Genomic DNA, 22,115 nt, shown 5'->3' with positions numbered 1-22,115 from the left:
CAATTCTCAGGATCTCTATTCAAATACAATATTTTAAACGGGCATTTATGTCAGAATCCTATTGTCTGCCGCATTCTAAATGGATATATACATGTAAATATGATTTAATGTAAATCAATCTTTAAAAAGAGGACAACATACCCGATGCAGTCATGGCAAATGTTCGTTGACATAAAACTCAAATGAATCTTCAGTTTTTAGGTTCAGGTAGAAATTCATTTTACATGTGATTTACTTTTTCGGACAATGTCCACATGTTACTTTTTCGTCTGTTCTGTGTGTGCTTTTTATCAAGGTTGCTCAAAAGTCTTCTGGAGATCACGGGTGTTTGTAGAAATAAAAGGAAAACAGGGTCCCATAGAATTCACTTCGCAGTTTCCTTTTCCTGAAAACATTAGTTTAACTTCTGGAATTGTATTCTCAAAAATAGCGCAACAAATAGTTGAGGGGATTGAATGAAGGATTTTTGTAATATGGACTGCAAAAAATTACCTTAAAAATATTCTCGAAGAAAAAGTCAACTTTTACGCACAGTGAAGGAGGAGGATCCACACATAAATATGTGGAGTCAAAATACCCGCTTTCTCAGGCCTGTGCAAGTAAAATCAATTCCCAGTGCGGTTCAAACTATATCCTATAAAACTTTTTTTTAGAAGTATGCAGTGTCTATCAGCTTACTTAAAACTCCGTTATGATAGCCTGAACCTGGGAGTTCATCATGTAAAGTTTTGAAAAAAACATTTTGAGTAAAACAAACGTTTGCATAGCCGTTAAAAAACGCACCCAGGACATAATTAGAAGTGTGTGCTTTGCGTATCCTGAGTGGTTTGAAATGTGCAGGACGGGCATAAGTTTTCCTGTGAAAATTGCATTTTAATGACCAGTAAAACACTTTGAAGTCGGCAGAAGTCAAAGAGAATATGAGGCTTAAAAGAGGGACGACTGCTCTTTTTCTATTTTCTAAGTAAACTTATCATTTTCTTGGCAACCCACCCATAAATCAGAACCGAATTAAAATAATAAATATGATACCCTCCACCCCCACCCCCGAAATACGCTCTTCAGTTGTCAGTAAAATAGTTGGGTTAAAAAAAGTTTTACGAAATTTGATTTCGTTTTAGTATTTTATTTTTGTCAAAAACAGGTACAGTTTCCTTTGCAAGGTTTCATATGTTGTCTCACAGGGAACCAAATTACTTATTTACATGTACAACCTCCAAATAAATCCCTTGTTGCTAGAATGACCTACAGCTTCAGGGTCAGAAGTAAAAGAGCCGAGGCATTCAGGCATTTATACCTCCAGAATCCTCACAGGCGCGTCTTTTCTGCGCCTTAAAACAAAAACGAGAAGGAAGAAATTAAAGATTCCCGAACAAAGAATCTTTTCAACCTGTGGAATTTAAAATCTGCACAGTTGAGAGACCTGAAGTTTTTGCAACGACGAAAATCTCATTTTTAAACTTTCTGCTGATGTTACACTTTGATTAATCCAAGTTTTCTTTCATTGTAAATTATGTTAAAGTTTTAGGGTAAAAATCTTCCTTCGGCATCTTTTGACATTGACTTTTTTATAATTATCATTAACTAAGTGAGGTATTTTATGGTTAACGTTACTTTTTTTAATTGACAGTCAAAGTGTCTCTTTATAAAAAAATATAACGATTACTTAATCCATTAATTTATTCAAAAATAAAGGAATTACATTTTAAAAATCTGCCTGCCAAATAAAGTATTGAATCTGAAACACAGACATGAAGTATTTGTCATTTTCTAACTCCGATGAACGGCACTCTCTGAAGCGCAGGAGATAATGCTGCCATCTAGCGGAGACTCCACCACAAAGCCTGGAGCGTGCAAATGCTGCATCTATTCATAGCAGAGGCTATGTTCTTTTGGATTTATCTCTTCTTTTCATGTTCGTAGAGGAACATAGAGGGATTCCTGCAGATCAGATGCTCTGTCTGCTTCATTCATCTTTCATGACTGGGCAGTTCCTTTTTTTTCTATTTTTGGAAACTAGCTGAAAGCAAGTTGCGTCAAGATTTGCCATGTATATTTCAGTATCCCCACCTCCCTTCGCTGACACTATCTCTCTATAAATTACAGTCCTGCCGCTCCATGCCATCCCCACACCACGTGACCCACTTCTCCCATGCCCTTCAGTGCTTCATTCAGCATGATGGCTGCGGATGCTGCGGATGCTTTCCGCTGCATCCTGCATCCGCGTCGGCTTCTCTTCTTCTTTCTCGCCGGCGCCCTCTCCTCCCTGACGCCCCCAGCTGCCGCGCTGCTTGGCGTCCGGCCTGAGGACACCCGGAGCGGAGAGCTGTCAGTGCAGGATGGCATACTGAGGGCGATCGAGGGGAGCCGCTTCATGCTCAGGGTTTACTACTCCACTTTCCCACTTTCCAAGCATCCCAACAGCTTGAACATCAGCGGCAGAGCTGACGCCGCACCTGCCGCTCCGTGGATCGCGTTCATAGAGGAGGCAGGTGGGAGCATCGATGATGCAGAGAATCGGCTGCGTTCCAGAGCGAACCCTTGCGAGGAAGAGACTGCGCGCAGCTCCGATATAGAACTGTTGGGCTCCTTTAGGTCCACATCAAGTCACAACTCTGTTTTGGTGGAGCTTTTCGCTAAAGATCTGCGCAGAAATGAAGCAATTAAATACTATTCTATGTGTGCGTTTGACGGAGTTAAATGGGAACACTTCAGCACCAAAGACTTCTGGTTAGCAGTTGTAGAGAAACATCCAGCGGCTGATCTTTGGCTCCAAACAGGGGTCTCGGTGCTTTTGTTGGGGCTTTCTGCTCTTTGCAGCGGTCTGAACATCAGCATGCTGGCTTTGGACCCAGTGGAGCTGCGCGTCCTGCAGAACAGTGGAACAGAAAAGGAACAGAAATACGCGCGGAAAATAGAGTCCGTGCGTAAACATGGAAACTACATCCTTTGCACTGTGGTGCTGGGCAACGTGCTCACAAATACATGCTTTGTGGTTTGGATGTGCCAGATTTTAGGAATGACAGCTCTTTCAACCACCTCTTGCACTTTGGGGATCTTTTTTATTGGAGAGATTTTGCCCCACTCCGTGGCGTCCAGACACAGCCTCGCCATCGCTTCAAAGACTCTCAGCGCAACCCGTTTTCTGATGCTGGTGTTTTTTCCCATCGCTTATCCAGTTTCCAAGATTTTGGACATCTTGCTGCACCAAGAGATCAGCAGTTTTTACACTCGGGAGAAGCTGGTGGCCATGCTGCGCGTCACAGACCCTTATCACGATCTGGTCAAAGAGGAGCTGAATATCATCCAGGGAGCTTTGGAGCTCAGGACGAAGACTGTGGAGGACGTTCTGACGCCGCTGTCAGACTGCTATATGCTGTCCTCCGACGCCGTGCTGGACTTCGGGACCATGTCCGAAGTAATGCAGAGCGGTTTCACCCGCATCCCCGTTTACGAGAATGACAGGTCCAACATCGTGGACATCCTGTTCGTCAAAGATTTGGCCTTCGTGGATCCAGACGATTGCACTCCTCTGAAAACCATCACTAACTTTTACAAGCATCCTATGCACTGCGTCTTCAGCGACACCAAACTGGATGTGATGCTGGAAGAATTTAAAAGAGGTAACTCTCCGTTCACTCAGGACGTCTGCTCCGCGTGCCTCCCTGCCCTGCATGACTTTTTGTTTTTACGCGCCCTCGTGTTGTGAGCACTTTGGCGCGGAGTGTGCGGCGCCACATGTTTTCAGAGCAGTCTCAAGGCAACCTCCTGCCACTTTAGGAGTTAGATATCCTTTGAAGTGACTGTGCGCTTAAGAAGTACATTTTCAGTGCAAATGTCAGTGTATGCATAAGTCCATTGGCTTAAAGTGGACCTGCCAGTAAAACCCTTTGATCCCCTGAGCAGGGAGAGCCATATGTGGAATGTGATACCATGTCACACAGTGGGTTTGGTTCAGCCAGAGGTTAGAAAGCACCAATAACCAGGACTTAGTTATCTTGGGAATCTCTGCACTATAGTCTCAATAAACGTTTCTCATGCGAGCATCATCTCCTTGACTCAAGCATGGACTCTAAAAAAAAACTTTTTATACAGACTAGGATTGAGGCAGTTAACAAACCCTTTCAGTTATTCTCTCACCTGATAATCACTGGAGCTCTGTCTGTCCTACTGATAGCATCTGTTCTGAACAAGTGTGTGAGCTCCTTGTGTACTCCCGGCAGAACTGTTAAGAATATACTTGAAATCAGCTCAGTGTTATTTACCACATGAAATACGGACAACCAGAAGCTACGGCAGCAACTGTTAACTAAGCATTTCAAAGGGGGTGGTTTATGTTAAGGGGGATTAAGATTAAAATTGGTTTCATAACATAAAGAGCTAAACAGAGGGTCCTAGTGGGGAGGCAGTTGACTTTGGCATGGTCGTCAATAAAAACTGTCATGTCTGCAGTAGGTCAGGAGGTCTACAGCTTTGTCTCATTCAGGATTATGAAAAATGACCTTAATCATTGCCGTCTGACCCACGATTTCCAGCATGTTTGTGTGGCGTTTTGAACAAAGTGCAAAGATGACACCAGACTTCACCTTTAGAATATTAGTGTGTACTTAATTGTCAGCCTACTGTGACTTCCTCCCAGAGTTCTTTTCTCTCTGTAGGTCTTTGGCATCCAAACCTGCAGAGAAACCATGAAAAATTCAGCTTCGACCTTTCACTTCCCCTCTCCAGTGATTCCCACTGTGCTCTCAAGGATTAAAGGCTCCCAGATTGGGCTGGAAGCTGTGACGGAGTCTCAGTCAGATGGGTCATGTGTTGAGGTGAAGTCTTTGAGCAGAGAATTGAATTTCAGTCGTAATTCATAATCACTTTAAGGAAAACATTTTGGCAAGTTTTAAAATTTCTAAATATTTTTTTTCTGAATTTGTTTGAACCTTTATTTAAAAGTCAGATGCAGAATTTTCTATAAGTAAAGAGAAACATTTATGCCCCAGTTAAACTCAAAAAGAGCGGAAATGAGGAAAGTGATAAAGTGTTCAGACATAAACTGCTAAAACTAAACCATACAAGTTACAATATTTTTGCATTTTTCAATAATACGAAATGGTGTTGTCAAAGTGCTTTAAGGATCATATCCGGCAAAATGGTCAAATCAAATTTTTTTTTAAATCCTCAACATTTAAAGGTTCTTTCCAATTGAACTTCCAATGTCATCTAAAGAACACAATGGTGTTTTGAACATATTCTTGTGGATTCTTGGATGGAGGACATATATAAAGAAAAATAAGATTAAAATTGCATTTCTGAATATTTCTTTAATCAAACTGTTGTGAATCAGGAGAATTTAAAAAAAATGCCATTTGAAAAAGAGTTTATTGTGATGTAGAAAGTATGCTGAGAGGACCACAAGCTCCCTGCTCTGCTCCATTCGGATGCATCAACTTGCAGACAAATGGATCCATGTACGTCTTTCTTTTCCTTATCTGGGCTGGTATCACGTTCAAAACTGTACGGCTGGATCGCTCCATTATTGCTAACCACTTTTGTTGCACTGGTAATGTTAGGTTAAGGTTGTGAGGGGTTGTAAGCCAGTGGGAGAATGTGTGAACAGACAGCTCTCAGCATCCGGGAGGAGGAGGGGGGACGGCTTACTCTGTGCCAAGAGTCCCCAACTCAGTGGCAAATTTCTAATGAACTACCGTTAATGTAGCTCTGCTGAAGTTATGTCCTTGAAAACGACACCAGTTTTTTTAATTTTGTCTGAAAATGGCATATCATACGTAAAAGTCCACTGGGAACGCTTTGAAATAGATCAAAAGATCAAAAGGTGATCGGAGTGGGACTATGACAAAGAAGCAGTTTATTTGTGATTAACAAGAAACTCACAAGTTTAGGAAAAATAACTGCAGAAATGAAGAGGAAGGCACAACATCGGCAGCAAAATTGGAGATAAAGACAGACAGGCAAATATAATTTGAAATACTTTATGAGATACTCTATGAGATACCAGACACAAAAGGACACATGGAAAGAAAAAGAAGAACATGTAGCTGAAGGTTAATTGCTTCCTCATTATAGTGAAGTGTCAGAGTCTCAATGTTTGACAGAGAAGTGCAATAACCTGTCAGTTAATGCCTATATGCTGCATTACTTAGTTTACAGTTTATGAGAAAAATCGTCATCCTTTTGGTTTCACAAAATCTTTGAGTTTCATATAAATGTGTTTAATTGTGAAATCTAGCTATATGTGTATTGGCAAGAGTCTGGCGATACAAAACGTATTCTGATATTGTACAGGAACACATTTTCTTTTTTTTTTAAAGTATGACTTCGAAAAAACTCTACCTGAATTTCAAAACGTCTTACATTATAATAAAATTGTCAAATTCAGTTTATGTAATGATCACAATGTAAAGCACTGTAACTGTTTCTCAAAAATAAGTTGCTTTTACCCAAGCAAATTCATTGTGCTTTTATTTTGGTAACTTAAACTATAGAGAGGGAACATTCAACATTGTCTGATTTCCACCACAAATTATATTTCAGTATAAGAAAAAAAAATGGAATGAATGTGCCTTAACCACTAAGGTTCTAAAAGTATGATTGGTGAAATAAAGTGCTGTATATTTTCAATATAGCTTAATGTTGCTTCTCCAGTACTTTTAAACGGTTCAGGAGCCTCAACAGTGCTTCAAAAATAAAGGGAAAAAACAAAACACTGATTCCTTCCAGAAAGAAGGAAGGAAGTGTGATGATAAGTTATTTCGCCGGAGGAGACACGCCCGCTTCAGAAGCCTGGCCACCGGTGGCGGAGCACGACGCCATCTTGGTGAGGTTGTTGGCATCCATATGCTTTCTATTGCCTTTAATGGCATCTAAGTAGCTTTTATATCATATATATATATATATATATATATATATATATATATATATATATATATATATATATATATATATATATATATATATATATATATATATATATATATATATATATATATATATATATATATATATTTATACATATATATAAATATATTATATATTTTATAAATAATATATATAGATACATCATTTGTTGTTGTTAAATAAGAGAAACAGTCAGCCTTGAAAGTTCAAACTTTAACAGGACTTCTTACAAATAAAAAAAACATTACAAAGAATTTATAAAAATAATTTCTAAACATTTAGAAGTTTTAGACCTCTTTGACATGTAATTTAAATTATTTAGAAAAGACCAATAATGATAAATAATAATAATAAATCAGCACTTTGTGTAAAGCACTTTGTGTTATATTTTTATATGAAAAGTGCTTTATAAATAAAGTTTGATTTGATTTGATTTGAATAGTAACTAAAAAATAATAATAAAAAGAAATAAAAATAATAAATCAATAAATAATCTTTCACTTTTGGCTTCTCCCATCAGGGGTTGCCACAGTGAAACAACCCTCCCATGAGGATGAGTTGCATGGTTAACTTGGCCATGGTTTTATGCTGGATGCCCTTCCTGATGCAACCCTCTCAATCCAACTGGGCTTTGGACTGGCACAGCAGCAGGGAAGGGAGTAGGGAGCAGCCTGGATTTGAACCCAGGTTTCACGGATGGAAGGCGCCGCAAACCAGCACGAGCTAAACCGGCCCCCTAATATGACAATAAATAATAATAATAATAAATCAATAGGAAGTCAAAAATAATAAATAACTAATAAGTCAGTAAATAACAACAACAATAATACTAATGAGTCCACAATAAGTCCAAAAGTTAACAATAGATCTTCCCTAAAAAAAAAAAAAAGAAAAACAATAGATTTACTTTAATGATTCATGTGAGTGATCAATTTGTGTAACACAGATGCTATGGTGCCGGGTTTCAAGCTAACAGTCTGGCCAGTCTTTTCAAAATCTGTTTCCACAAAAATTCCCTGCAGCATTGAAAGAAAAAAATTATAGTCCTTATGCCTTCCTCCTTCGTGGACTCATTTCTCCGATATTGGCAGTTGAAACCCGCACAATGAACTGGCATTTTGCAAAAATGTGTTCACATGCATGCACTGCAGCAGTAACTTGACCTCACCAAGATGGCGGTGCTCTCCTCCCATGAGGAATCATGTGATGTCTCCTCTAGCGCTAGAACTCATTGGTAAAAACTAAGTAGTTCATGCCTCATAACAACAAAGCAAGCTGGTTCTCGCTGAGATCTTGTAGTTGTTTTGTGTGGTGTAGAGCTGCTCAAGAGGCTGAGTGGGCCTGACTACCAACTAGCGGTCAGAGGTTTAAGTGGAAAACAAGAGTCAGACGCAGAAGGACGCCCATAAATAGCTAAATAAATATCGTCCTGGCAGCATTTTGAATAGATACAAGTACGCCAAATTAACTATCGCGATATATTGCCGAAATTATTTCTTCCAACACCCCTCATAAATGCTGTCGGTTTAACTATTTTTTATGAGAAAATTTGATTAGCTTTTAATATAAATAAAAAAGCATAAAAGTAATAAATAAAAGAAAATAGAACGAAGTGAAATAACTTCTAACAAAAAAGTCATGTCATGTATTGTTCACAAAAGTATGAGAAAAGGTTAAAAGTTTATTTATTCCTACCCATGACATTCACACCTAGAACTTCCAAATGTATTTATTCGTTATTTACATAAATAAATGTGTACTTTTTTACATGCATTACAAATTATAATGTCTGTCGACCAATTTCACTGTGGAATCTCTGATCCTAAACTCCACATTTTGAACGTTTCCAATCTCACAAATGGGAATTAAGGGTATCTGAGATGGCTTTCATCTATGGTTGTACACCAGAAGAAAAAGTTTTTTTTATTTTTAAAAAAGGTCATCTGGACTTGATTTTTCCAGTTTAATGTTACGCCTCGCTTTTCGTCTCTTATCCAATTGAGAAAGCCTTTTGGATAGGAGTTGAAATGTCTTTAACTTAAAAAAAACTAACTCCAGATGACTTGTTTTAAAACTTTTTTCTGCTAACTCTTCACTATTTTGAACTTTCCTTAGTGAAAGCAACATGGCAACAGTTTGACTGTGTGTCAAAACCTAGTTTACGCTTAACACAATTATTTTTTCTCCTGGCTTCTTCCCCTATAGCATGCTGCATAAATTAATTGAGGACTCTAAATTGTCTTTAGGTGTGATTTTTTTGTGGCGAACTGCTGTACTCCACCTTTGTCTAACAGTAGCTGGGATAGGCTCCAGCAGCCCCATGACCCTGAAAGGGATTGAGGGGATTTAGAAGATGGACGGAGTTTATTGTAACAAATTTGTGTTGTGGCAAGATAAAGTTGAGAAACCTGTGGATAATAGGTCAAATAGGCCCGTTTAATGGAGACATTACCTAAAAAACAATAAAATCAAAATGTATCCACATTATGCATGCCAAATTGTCATCAAACTTATTGTGATGTATCTATGCAAACAATTAGTAAAAAACTATTGATGCAGATATAAACTGTGATTCATTTTCTTTCTTTTTTTCAATTTTGCTGAAAGAAACGTAAAGAAAGTTATGTATTCCATGAGAATCCTGTTGATGGAAGCATGTTTTTCTTAACATTTGCAAAAGGGACAGCCGTGGAGAACCAGCATTCACCCCAGGCATATGGATGTGCATGTGTGATTGTGGAAGAGTGTGCAGCCTGCAAGATTATTATGTAACACATGAGTGATGTAATGCAGTGCCCAGGCGCATTAGCAGCTGAGGGCAAATCCTGCTCTGATTCACCTGCACTCTGAAGTCAAGCTAACCTGAGGACACAAAGCAATGCTGCTGTGTCAGGCAGTCGCTCAATTTTATGTACAGAGATGCCTGTCAGTCACTCTTTCATTTTTTTTATTTCTTTTTTGCTTGTTGGGCAGGATTAAAGCTTCTGAAACATTTAAACCCCTGGCACTGATCCCCCCTGAATGAGCTCATCTCCCACAATCTGAGCCTCAGATTTTGTTTAAAGCGTGCAGGAGGAATCTGAGGGCAGGGACATTTAACAAGTCATAAATAAAATAGATTAAATTTAAGGATGAAATTGCATAAATATTGCATAAATATTTGTCCTTGGTGAATCTAAACGGAAAGTTCTTATGCAACACAAATTTGTGCTTTGGCTGTTTTGCTGTTCTGCTGTCCCTGTGATGCTGAAGGTTTGTGGCAACACTAGGCCCCTGTCACTTTGCCTCCGTCGACTCAAAGCAGGAAATGCTGTTGGCGGGCTGTGTCATTATATATGGCAGGCCTGTCGTGCTCAGCTAATCACAGTATGTGGGGGCGTTGCATTAGAGGCTTGCTCTTGGGGCCAATAAAGACTACTTGTGTTGTTTTTTTCACAGAGGTGGCAGAGGTATGGGCAGTTCTTCAGCAGACATCCCCTAACAGATTGCATAATCTCAATGTTTATGTAAGGGGTCAAGTTGTCAAAAGTGCTCCCAGATTAATCCCTAAATGTCGACTCTGTTTTCGTCTCAGAACCCAAACGAATACAGATTTCTAATTCAACCTCCAAGGTAAATTGGTGTGTTTTGCTACAGAAGTGAGTGCTGACTTTCTTCTTGACCCCACAGATCTGTCTGGAAGATGTCAGATCCAGTTATTTTAACGGTTATGGTGCTAAAGGAGAATCATTGCAAAGTTATGTTATTATAACGATAATCGATAATGATAATTCTGCATGCAGGTAAGTCCCACCTGGCTGTGGTTCAGAGGGTGAACAGCGAGGGCGAAGGAGACCCTTTCTATGAAGTGATGGGCATCGTCACGCTGGAGGACGTCATTGAAGAGATCATCAAGTCTGAGATCGTGGATGAGACTGACCTGTACAGTATGTATTAACACAGTCCATTTTACTGCCTGTTTGTTTTTTAAAGACTGACTCTGATGAAATTTGTGTTTTTGGTGATTTTAGCATGTTCCTGTGGCATTATTCTCACAATGGAAGACATATACAAACACAATTAGGCTTAAAATTGCATTTCTGACGATTTATTCAAATTTTTGTGAATCAGGAGCAGATGAAAAAAAGTGCTATTGGAAAAAGCTTCTAGCTGCAAGCTGCTTGCTCCGCTCCATTCTGATGCATCTACTTGTAGATGACCAGATCCATGACTGTCTACATTTTCCTCGTCCAAACGGGCATCTGGCTCAAAACTGTACGGCTGGATAGCTCCAATATTGCTCGCCATTTTTGTTGCAACGGTAATGTTAGGTTGGAGGTGGGAGGGGCTGTAGGCAAGCATGTACACAGATTCAAGGTTTTAAATGGATGATGGGAAAAGGAGCAGGCTTACTCCATGCCAGCAGTTCTGCCCACAACTCAGTGGTGAATTTCTGATGAACTCCTGCCACTCTGCAGAAACCATGTCCTTGAAAAAATTAGACAGGTTTTTTGATTTTGGTTAAAAAAAATGGCATAATCATAATTAAAATTCCACTGGGATTCTAAAATTTCCATCTTATTTATTTAGTGGATTGTGAAAAGCAGCAAAAATTTTAACATAAATGAGATCCATTAAGTAGAACCACAGAAATAATTTGGCCTCTTTTATCTATGTGTTTTTCTCATCAGAACTATTGATTTCATCTTCCCTGTTGTGTTCGGCTCCTTTCTGTTGCATAATTAAATCATGAAAATAAGCGACCCAGGATCCCGGCTAATCTCATAATCTGCTCAATTTTAATTAGCCGGGAAGCCTCTGTGCAAAGATGTCGTCCCCCTTTCAACTGCCACAACTGTAGTCGAACAGAAAATTACAGTAAAACATCTGGCTTCAAAAATATTTTAATGAAATATCTGTCACCACACTTTTAGTGTTTGTTTTTTTCAAAAATCAGAATAAATAATCCCTACAGAGTCAGACTTTGCACACCTTTGTCTATTTCTTCTACTTAGCGTTGGCGTATTTCAATAATCCCGTTAAAGACAAGTCAATTTATCGATTGCACAGAAATGCACAGAAAATACAGCGTGTACAGTGGATCTGTACAATTCCAATTTAGAGAAAATTGTCACAAATTTCTCTTTATTCCATTCCTTCAGAGCTTTTATTCTGTTTCATTTTTAAAATTGCACAATCTTTTTGCTTAAAGCTGACAACCGGAACAAGAGGCGAGTGTCCAACCATGAAAGGAACCTGCAGGATTTCTCCATCTTCAAACTGGCTGAAAATGAGCTGAAGGTGAAGATCTCCCCGCAGCTGTTGCTCGCCACCCATCGTTTCATGGCAACAGGTGATTTGGTTTACATGGATACAGATGCTGCACTTGTGTCTTTTTGTGGTTTTTGTCACATGTTTCCTGAAACTGTTCTGTAGAAGTGGAGCCTCTCAGGCCGTGTCATCTGTCGGAGAAGATCTTGCTGCGTCTCATCAAACATCCCAGCGTTGTACAGGACTTGAAATTCAACCCTAAGAACAAGCATGCTCCTCAGCACTACCTCTATCAGAGAAACAAACCTGTTGACTACTTCACCCTGATCCTGCAGGTGAGGCCACACAGTCTGATTGGTTGGAAAATTATCTCGTTTATGTTTTCATTTGTTTTTTTACTTTATTTTTTAATTCAATAACTATGTGAGATGACTAATCCAATGCAATTCCTACCTCATAAACATGCAGCTTTGATCCAAACTGTTCCTCTTTCAGGGGCGGGTGGAGGTAGAGATAGGAAAGGAGGCTCTGCGGTTTGAAAATGGACCTTTTTCATACTACGGCATGCCAGCACTAATCTCTCCCCTGCATTCTGGTATGTCACTGCATGCTATATGTAATTCGTGTGGATTTTAATGGGGGTCACAGTCATGATAATGGAGGATTGCTGAGTTTGGCAAAAAGCTGTGTTTTTGGATGGACGGATGTTTTTTTTTTCTTTTTCTCTAATTGCCACCCAGCGTCTGTCAGCCTGTAGGAGCAGCAGCAGAGGCTGTGGGAAGAAAGTAATTAAAAGACGTGACTTCAGAGACATTTCCCTGAGGAAGGACATGACCTGAGCTGGATTATATGAAATCCAGCTCAAGCGGTGCAGCAGGCAGGGAGAGCGTCTTCTCACTTGCACATGCTCTTTTCTCATTACTCGTGGTGGTGCATTTCAAAAGTGAGAGAATAAGGATTGTTTTGACGTTATTGAAAATTCAAGAAGTCATTCTTGAAATGAACAGAAAACGAAATCTCAACAATCATTTGCAGTAATTTTTTTAAATCTGAAGTGACTGACTTTGTCTTTTCCAAGCCATTATTCTAATCAATGTCTGACAAAAACAACCATTTTTTCCATGCCAATGATCGGTGGACAGACCTAGAACTCATTTTTTGCAGAACTGCCTTAAATGCTCCTGTGGAGATAAAACAACTAATAAATAAGAATATTAGGCAAGATTTGGTTAAAGAAAGAAATCTAATAAGCAAGAATAGGGAGATGGGGGATTCAGAGTGAATACAGCTAATTTTAATGCATTATTTTTCAATTAAGATTAAAATCCTCCAAAAAAAAAACCTTTATGCAGTTTGATCTGGTTTATAATCCAACACTCCTTTATTCAGAAAATAGTTTTACAACTTGATTCAAAGTTTAATCAAAAGCATTTTTTTTTTTTGCATTTTGAAATGTAAAAGAGAAAAGGGAATGGGATATCAGCTGATCACTAGAATTCGCTAGGATAATAAATTGAGAGTTTACAGCATTGTCATATTTGCACAAAAGCAACACAACCTTCCTCTGTTTCTAGAGAGTCTTTAGAGGTTTATTCACATCCAAGCAGAGCCATTGGGATGACGAATAATTTTTATAACACTGTTCTTACAACACAAAAATTGGAGCATCATTCCTTGGGGGATGTTTTTCTTCTTTATAAGCTGAAAGTCAGGAAAGACGGAGAAATAAACAATGAAGACGATTATTTCTTTTCTTTTCCTTTCAATTCTTCTGATTTTCTGTCATCTGCAGGTTTTAGCGCATTTTCGATGTGGAATTAATAAATGTCACAGGTTAACTCACATTTGCTTTTTTAAATTGGCTAAAAAGACAAAAACTGATCAAGAACCCCAGGGAGAATCTGTGCTCTTTAAAGATTTAGAAAACATTTCTCAGAGAAGGGCGGATAGATAGAAGGTATTACCGTAATACCTCTGATGTCTTGATCAGGTAAACGTCATAATTTGAAAGCATTTTCATGTCATGACACACAGTTTGCAAAAGATATTGCTATATTGTCAAATCAGAAGATAAAAGCTACTTTTGCGTCATTGCTAAGTGAAACTTTACCTTAAAAATGAACCATACAGAAAAAAAAACAGTGGAAGTGATTTTATGATATTTATAAAACCACACATTCTCTACATTTCTTGGGAAATGCAGTCGTGGAAATTGCTAATAGTTAATTTGTGTGGTTTTTCAGCTCGCAGGTGCAGCTCCCGGAGCAGCGGCCTGAACCAATCAGATTCCTTGCTGAGTGGAGGCAGTATGGGCCAGCTCCCGCCTGGGTCGGGACTTTATCTGCCAGACTACTCCGTCCGGCAGCTGACAGACCTGCAGATCATCAAGGTTACAAACAGAAACGCTAAAGCAAAAGACTCTGAAAAATACACACAAAAAAACCTCTTCCATCATTAAAACTCAATAATGGATTCAGCATCCCCTTATTATAAACTTAATGAAGTCTGTAATGTCTGGCAATAAATTGTGATCATAAGAGAGAAAACTATAATGAGCCCTGCTGCAGCATTTTGCTTTGATATGGCCTAATCCCAGATTCTGAGGGAATGCAGACATCCTGTACCCCCCCCCCCCTACACACACACACACTCTCTTTCTTTAATCACTAAGAGTTGATTAGTTCAAAAATGTACACAAACATATTTATCTATAATTATCTATGCTTAAACCAACAGCAAAAATGACTTAATTTTCATTATTTTTATTTTGAAGGAGTTTATCCATGATTTTAACCTATTTTGTTTCACATAAACAGAGAACAGTAAAATAATTTCTGTTAAATGAAGTGTGCTGGCTCCTCCTTCACAGGCTGTGCTTTTGGGTCTGAGGTGCAGCTTTGGTCAGAGCAGCTCACAGGCCTTGTCTTCACATGAATGAGCATAAAATATGTTTATTACATGTCATGTGTGAAGCTGTGGATGCACTGAGTTGTTGCTGGAAACCTAAATCAGGCAGAAGTTACCCTCACAGTGCTTGGATTTTACTGCTTTCTTCTAACAATGACAATTATTTTGGAGCAGACTCAAATGCAGCTGCTCCAGCTGTGCTGGGCTGTCTCAGCTGATTAATTTTTCACGAATGACAGGATTTCAATGTGATGTTTACACATTGATACAAATGTTCCCACGCAACTTACATATTTTAAAACCCGAAAAACATAAAAACATTACACTCCACAGCACACCCTGAAGGATTAAGGTCGTGTCAATACGTGACCCTTCATCACCCCAGATATCCCCTTCGGTCCCAACATGACTAACTGCTGCTCATGTCCACAGATCACCAGGAACCATTACCAGAATGCTCTGACAGCCAGTCGCATCGACAGCTCTCCACAGACACCAGATGCTGTGTGTCCTTACTCTAAAGGGAGGTGTACGGCCCCCGAAGCGCGCTCAAACAGCATCGCCCTTCCCCTGACAAACCCTCACACCCGACTGGGGCTGGCACGCCTTGCACATCTCCACCCCCATGGCGGCCTTCACAGCACTTCGCACCTCAATGAAAGAAATCGCATTGTTCGTAAGTAGAGTACCATGAGCTAGCAATAACATCGCTTGACTTATAATATTTGTATTAAGGTGATTTTATGTCATAGTATGAGATTTGATCAAGTTGTTTTAATAACTGCAGAAAAAGATTTTTTTCTGATTACATTGTATCTCTTCTGTCTTAAAGCCTCTGCTAAAAAATAAGTGCACAGACACCTTAGTAGTTCATGAATGATGAGCTGATTGTGTTGTGTTGCAGTGCTAAATGAAACCTAAGATATATGAACAGCTGGCCTGAATTGCCTTAAAAAAACAGAAAAAAGCAGAATATATGCTAAATATAAGAAAATCTTAAATAAATCTTGATTTTTAATCCCTCAATCCAAAGAATTGTTTGGGAAAAAAAGTTTTGTAGTTCTCATTTTCTCTTTGAGTCAAATACTTTTAATCTTTTTATTTTGTATTTTATATTCTGTGGCCACACACAACAGTAGAGATTTCACAGGGTGAATTTGTTTCTCTCGTCTTTAGCTAAAATCTGAATTTTTGCATCTAAATCAGTTAAGGCAAGGCAAGTTTATTTGTATAGCATAATTCGTACAGAAAATAATTCAAAGGGCTTCACAAAACAGAAAAATGCATTAAAATCACAATACATACTAGTGCAAAGATAAGAAATATACATAATCATTAAAATAAAATGTACTTTAAAAGAAAGGAAAGAGTCTGCATAAGACTTAAACGCTGATTCTCCTTGTTTAGTCTCAGACTCTGAGGTCCTCAGAGTCTGAGATGGTTCATATGTCGGCGCTAACATGTCAGAGATGTACTTTGGTGCAAGGCCATGGAAATACTTGTAAACAAGCAGAGTTGCTTTAAAGTCTATTTAGCTACAGGAAGCCAGTGCAGAGACCTGAGCACAGGACTGATGTGATGGTACTTCCTGGTTCTAGTCAGGACTCGATCGGCACCGTTTTGGACGTACTGAAGCTGTTTTACATCTCGTTCGGGGAGGCCAGTGAGCAGGCCGTTACAGTATTTTAACCTACTGGAGACAAATGCATGCATAAGTATCCCCAGGTCTGGCTTTGACACTATGTTTTTGATTTTGGCAATGCTTTTTAGATAGTAAAATGTTGTTGATGTTACTGACTTGATATGGCTGTTAAAGTTCAGGACAGAGTCCATGATTACCCCTAGGTTTCTGACTTGATTTAAAAGCTTTTAGAAACAGAGAGTGAAGGTAACTGCCGACACTTTCTCTTTCTTCTGAGGACCAAAGACGATGACTTCAGTCTTGTCTGAGTTTAGCTGGAGAAAGTTGTTTTGCATCCAAGCACTGATCTGTTGGATGCAACAACTGAGTGAATCCATTGGCCAATTTTCACCTGCTGTCAGTGACACAAAGATCTGAGTATCGTCTGCCTAGTTGTGATAAGATATGTTATTACTGCAAATTAACTGACCTAGTGGCAGCATGTAGAGCTTGAACAAAAAGGGTCCCAGGATTGATCCCTGGGGCACACCACAGTTCAAGGCCATGCAGTCTGAGACACAACCTCCAATCTAAACAAAATATTTCCTGTCTTCTAGATAGAACATGAACCAACTAAGGCAGAGCCAGGAATTTCAATGCAGTTTTGGAGTCTGTGTAAAAGGATCCTATAATCAACAGTTAATGTTGTATTTAACCATCAAGTGGACCCTGAAAACCGTTGACAGAAAAAAACTAGTTCTTTATCTCCCTTTACAGGCAGATTCACTAACCTGCTGCAGCTGTTGAGACTTTTTTTCCCCCCCAACAGGCAGTAAATCAGATGGGCAGAGGAGTCCAAATGATGCAGTGTTCCTTCGCATGGATGAGATTCCCTACATTCATGAGGACTGGCCAGAGAGCTCTGCTGACAATGGTAGATGCCACTTGTCCTTTGGCTTGAAAGCCTTTTTTTTTTAATTCAATGTGACATGATTTTGGTCAATTTGTAGCTGGTAAATTCACAGAGCCCCAAGAAATTGAGAAAAAATAATCATTTGTTCATTTTCTGATACTTTAAAAGGCGAAAAATGAAACTTATGAAGTGAGTTTCTTTAAATCAAAAGCTAACTTTTAGCTTTATTCAGTTCCGGCAAATATTCCTCCACTTCCTCATCCACCTCACCCTAAAGCAGTGTTTTTCAACCAGTGTGCCGCGGCACACTAGTGTGCCGTGGGAGATGGTCAAGTGTGCCGTGGGAAATTGTCCTCATTAACTGATCTAAAAACATTTCCCATCTCCAGGATTTCAGCTCTCTGTTCATCCAAACAGGCCCTGATAAAACACTGAGGAGTTAGGAATATAAAAGATGTAAAATACATTTTCTTTGCGTTTATTTTATTTTATTAAAGACATTTTGATAAGAATGACTGTACAGTACCGCGATTCAGCTGCACCTTCGGCTGTATTTTGGAAAAGTCCCGTCCCTTTAACTGTCTCCACCAATCATTCTTGGGGAGCTTAATCACATGTCATCAGTCTGACCAATCAGAAGTGGTTAAAGTCTTCACTTCCTTGTCCCGATTTAGCTCGTAAAGTCGCTCAGTTCTAACAAAATAGCAGCTAAAGCTCGTCTTTAGCGATGTAGCTTTGCACAGAATCCGGTATTAGACCGTGGAACAAGTGAACAAAACACTGAAGCTCCGAAAACCGATCTCCAGCCGTTTTATGCACTACATCTCCCATGATGCATTGGGTCATGAGATTGACAGCGCACAAGGAGATCTGTTGTTAAACGTCTTGAAACAACGAACACACATCAATCTGTTTTTAAATCTTCTAACTTAACTTTTATTGCATTTTTTAGAAAAAAAAAACAGCTGCAGTTTCCAGCTTTTTCTGACACAATTATCTCAAAAATGCATGTGAGATTGTGGAGGGACTGGAGTTTTAGGGCCACGGTGAGGGAAAAAAATTCTGGCCAACGTGGCGAGATTAAAGTCGTCATGTCGACTTTAATCTCGCCATGACGAGAAAAAACTCGACACAAAGTTTCGAGAAAAAACTCGTCTTGTCGAGATAAAAGTCGAAATAAAGTTTCGAGATTAAAGTCGCAATGTTGCGTGAGAGAAGTGAAGCTGAGTCTTTCAGGAGTATTCAGTGTTATGGCTAATGTTAGTGAGCTAGTGGCTTTGTATTTAAGAGTTTACGACAGAGTTTTATGGCCACAAAAAAAGTAATTTTATTAGGAGATAAAAACTCGTAAATTTACGGGGAAAAATTCATAGATTAACAAGGAGAAAACCCCGAAGTTGTCCGTTTATCGGAGCCTAGCTTGAAGATGAAATATGTGGAGCCTTTTGTGAAGCTTTATTTCCGGATTATAGGTTTAAAACAAAGAGATTCTGAGTCTTTTGGCGACTCAAAATCAGATTATTTTCCGTGTAGCAGTCTTTCCGGAGTTCGGTGTCAGTAAAGCGGAGTTTCATATGTAAAATAAGGAGCTCAGAGACACGTTTGGGTGTAGAGGACCGCTGCAGCCTTTATTCTCCTTTTCATTCACATAACCTGAAGTTCATCTGTCACATTACGTCATGAACCTGTCATCCCAACACCAATGCAGAAGTAAACAGTGTTCCATACGCCCCCTCCTGCAGATGAAGCGACCCGTTTGATCATTAAAAAACAAAGATGAATGAAAATAGTCTGTTACAGTGGCGGTTCTACACTAACTTACTCCCTGGGCGAGTAACCCCACCAGCGCCCCCCCCCGCCGACACATACAAAATTTGACAACATCCTCTTGTGTTCCCTATCCTCTATTTAGCCATTTTACTCAAAAAATGCATGAATTTTCTAGACTCGTATTACAGGGGGGTCAATCTCAGTCACACAGGGGCCTAAGTTAAAAACACGCTTAAGGTTTTGAGTCGAAGAAGGTAAGATTTACTGAACTACACACTAAAGCTAAACTTTTAAACCTTTTACACTGAACTTTTTGAACATAAATATGAATAAAAACAGGAACATTAATCCAGAATAATTCAAGTTAAACCTTAAATAACTTGTAATAATTTGTTCTCCATTTAAATATATTCTGTCAAAATTATACAAATATGAACATGCTGCAGGACAAAAAACAAAGAAAGCCTGGAAATATTAATAAGAAATTACATATCAAATAATTCCATTTTTTTGCTCTTTCATCATTTTTTAGAGCATTTTTTTTAGAGCTGGACTCCTGCTTCGTTTTTAGCAATAATTTCTTAATGTGTGACGTCCTGTGTGTGTCTTTGTGAAACATAACAGAGGGATTAGATCTAAAAAATAAAACTTATTGTGATTAATATGTTTAGGTCTTATAAAACATTAAAGACTAAATCATAGAACTCATCAGTGGGATTACTCCAAAAATGTTTGGCATTTCCCTAAATTTGTGCAACACCAACAGTAGAAATCCTCCAAAAAAACTCAATCCTAAAAAAATGGTCTGCGCTCATCCCCCCTCCCCCTCCCCTTCCCTCTGACACACGCGGCTCCGTCTCTATGACGGGAGGCGCAGCTGCGGCTCAGAGTTGATTGTCAGATAGAAAAAGACTCCCAATCACCTGTTAGTGTGATTCAGCCAGCCACCGGCGAGTTGCGCTCCCCTCTTGAGTTTTTTGACTTATGTTCCAAAGACTACCGCAAAGAGGTGTGGCCGCAAGCGTCTTGTAGCAGAGGGCGGTGGTCACGTGCGCATCGGGTCTGCTGTGTCGGAGCAAAGAATTGTGGGAAATAATCTCCATTGCCTGCTTTTTTCGAAATTGGGTTGAGCACGGATGTTTGTTCTGCCTAATTCCTTTTCATGTGCCTGTTTTACGTTGTTTCACTCTGAGGTATTCTTTTTTTTGTTTTTTTTTTGTTTTTGTTTTGCACCATAAGTGTGAAGAGGAAGTAGGAGGAAGAGATTCTTAATAGTCTGATGTGTCAAAATACCAGCATTAAGTGTCGGTTGCTGAAGCAATTTCAAATTAAAAGCGCCAAGCTTCCTCTTTGAATTCAGTATGAAGCACATTATGCGTAACGCATCAGGCACGGCAAATGCCGCCCCCTATGATGTGCCGCCCTGGGCGACCGCCCACATCGCCCATATCAAAAACCGCCAATCGGGCTGCAGAGATCCTGCAAACCAACCATCAATAAATAAAACTTTAATAACTTGTAAATCAATCAAATGAGCCTCCAGACATTTGGAACGTTATCAATAAACATTCAGCTCACCTGTTAACAAAGTTTAGGTGGTCTGCTCTGCTGCTGCACGGCGTTCACCTGCTGCTCTGCATGATGCTCACTTCCACAATAATCTCGTAAATTTACGAGTTTTTTGCGACTTTAATCTTGAAACTTTATTTCGACTTTTATCTCGACAAGACGAGTTTTTTCTCGAAACTTTGTGTCGAGTTTTTTCTCGTCATGACGAGATTAAAGTCGACATGACGACTTTAATCTCGTCACGTTGGCCAGAATTTTTTTTCCTCACCGTGGCCCTAAAACTCCGTCGTACAATACAGACCATGAGTTTCTCCTTTTTTTTTTTTTTTTTTGGATGCTGGTGTGCCGCGGGATTTTTTTAAGGTTAAAGTGTGCCGTGGCTCAGAAAAGGTTGAAAAACACTGCCCTAAAGTATTACCTGCAGTGGGTCATTTAGATCCACTTCATCCGTTTATTCACATCTTTTCTTGTTTTTCACAGACGTCCTGACAGAGGTGTCCACCTCTCCCTTCATCAGCTCTTTGTCTCTGTCCAGCTCCGAGGAGAACATGGGGAAGAAGCTCCTGCGCAAACTGAGTGCGTAATTTGCCATGACCACCGTGTCAAAGCTCACCCACACATAAGCGTCAGATGTGTCTGAACTCTTCCATCAGCCGCAGCATTCAATTCGAGGGTCTCTTAGCAACAACGCATGTGCCGTGTCCCCCGCTAAATAGCGGTTTGCTGCGCCGAGATAAATGCATTTTTCTTTGTTTTATTCTAAGTGTTGAATGCTTTGACTCGTTTTTAGGTAACAGTACAAATTTGTGACCTGAATTCCAGCATCTTCTGTCCTGTTTCTAGGTAACAAGAGGAGGAAAAAGTCTCCGGATGAAGAAAAGAGTTTGGAGGAGGGTTCAGAGCAACCGCCAGTGAGGAGCTAACACAAACTGTAAGGAGGAGGCTGAAAGCATGCGACAGCCTCATCCTCATCAGTATTCCCTGGCTGTCCAATAACTTCTTTTCCAGCTCTGACTCAACTCTCACATTAGACTGCTGTAGCCCAAAAAAAAGAAGGAAAAAAAAAACTCAGGATGACACAATCCCACCTTTCATCCTCTTTGCTGATCACAAATACTGGATTTTATCAAACCTGAAGATTAGATTTTAGCTGTCCTAGCATGGGACTATAGCTACAGT

The 22,115-nt window shown here is 39.4% G+C and overlaps 1 protein-coding gene across 1 annotated transcript; it reads left to right on the top strand.

The window, feature by feature from the left end:
• Positions 1-1,127: 1,127 nt before the first annotated feature.
• Positions 1,128-21,988, top strand: cnnm1 (cyclin and CBS domain divalent metal cation transport mediator 1). The gene is made up of 10 exons (XM_004077385.3): positions 1,128-3,623; positions 10,689-10,832; positions 12,098-12,238; positions 12,322-12,491; positions 12,652-12,751; positions 14,400-14,545; positions 15,496-15,739; positions 17,514-17,618; positions 21,417-21,512; positions 21,780-21,988. The coding sequence occupies exons 1-10, from the start codon at positions 2,153-2,155 to the stop codon at positions 21,857-21,859; spliced, it is 2,697 nt and encodes an 898-aa protein (XP_004077433.2). The 5' UTR covers positions 1,128-2,152; the 3' UTR covers positions 21,860-21,988.
• Positions 21,989-22,115: the final 127 nt, after the last annotated feature.

This window comes from Oryzias latipes, chromosome 15 (assembly GCF_002234675.1).
Source record: "Oryzias latipes chromosome 15, ASM223467v1".
Taxonomy (NCBI): Eukaryota; Metazoa; Chordata; class Actinopteri; order Beloniformes; family Adrianichthyidae; genus Oryzias; species Oryzias latipes.
This window is presented reverse-complemented; position numbering and strand designations above follow the sequence as displayed.

Excerpts from the sequence above, each read along its gene's own strand:
- cnnm1 (XM_004077385.3), top strand. The coding sequence starts at position 2,153 with ATGCCCTTCAGTGCTTCATTCAGCATGATGGCTGCGGATGCTGCGGAT. Across the intron at positions 12,492-12,651 it reads ACTTCACCCTGATCCTGCAG|GGGCGGGTGGAGGTAGAGAT; the intron begins GTGAGGCCACAC and ends TTCCTCTTTCAG. Across the intron at positions 15,740-17,513 it reads TGAAAGAAATCGCATTGTTC|GCAGTAAATCAGATGGGCAG; the intron begins GTAAGTAGAGTA and ends CCCCCCCAACAG.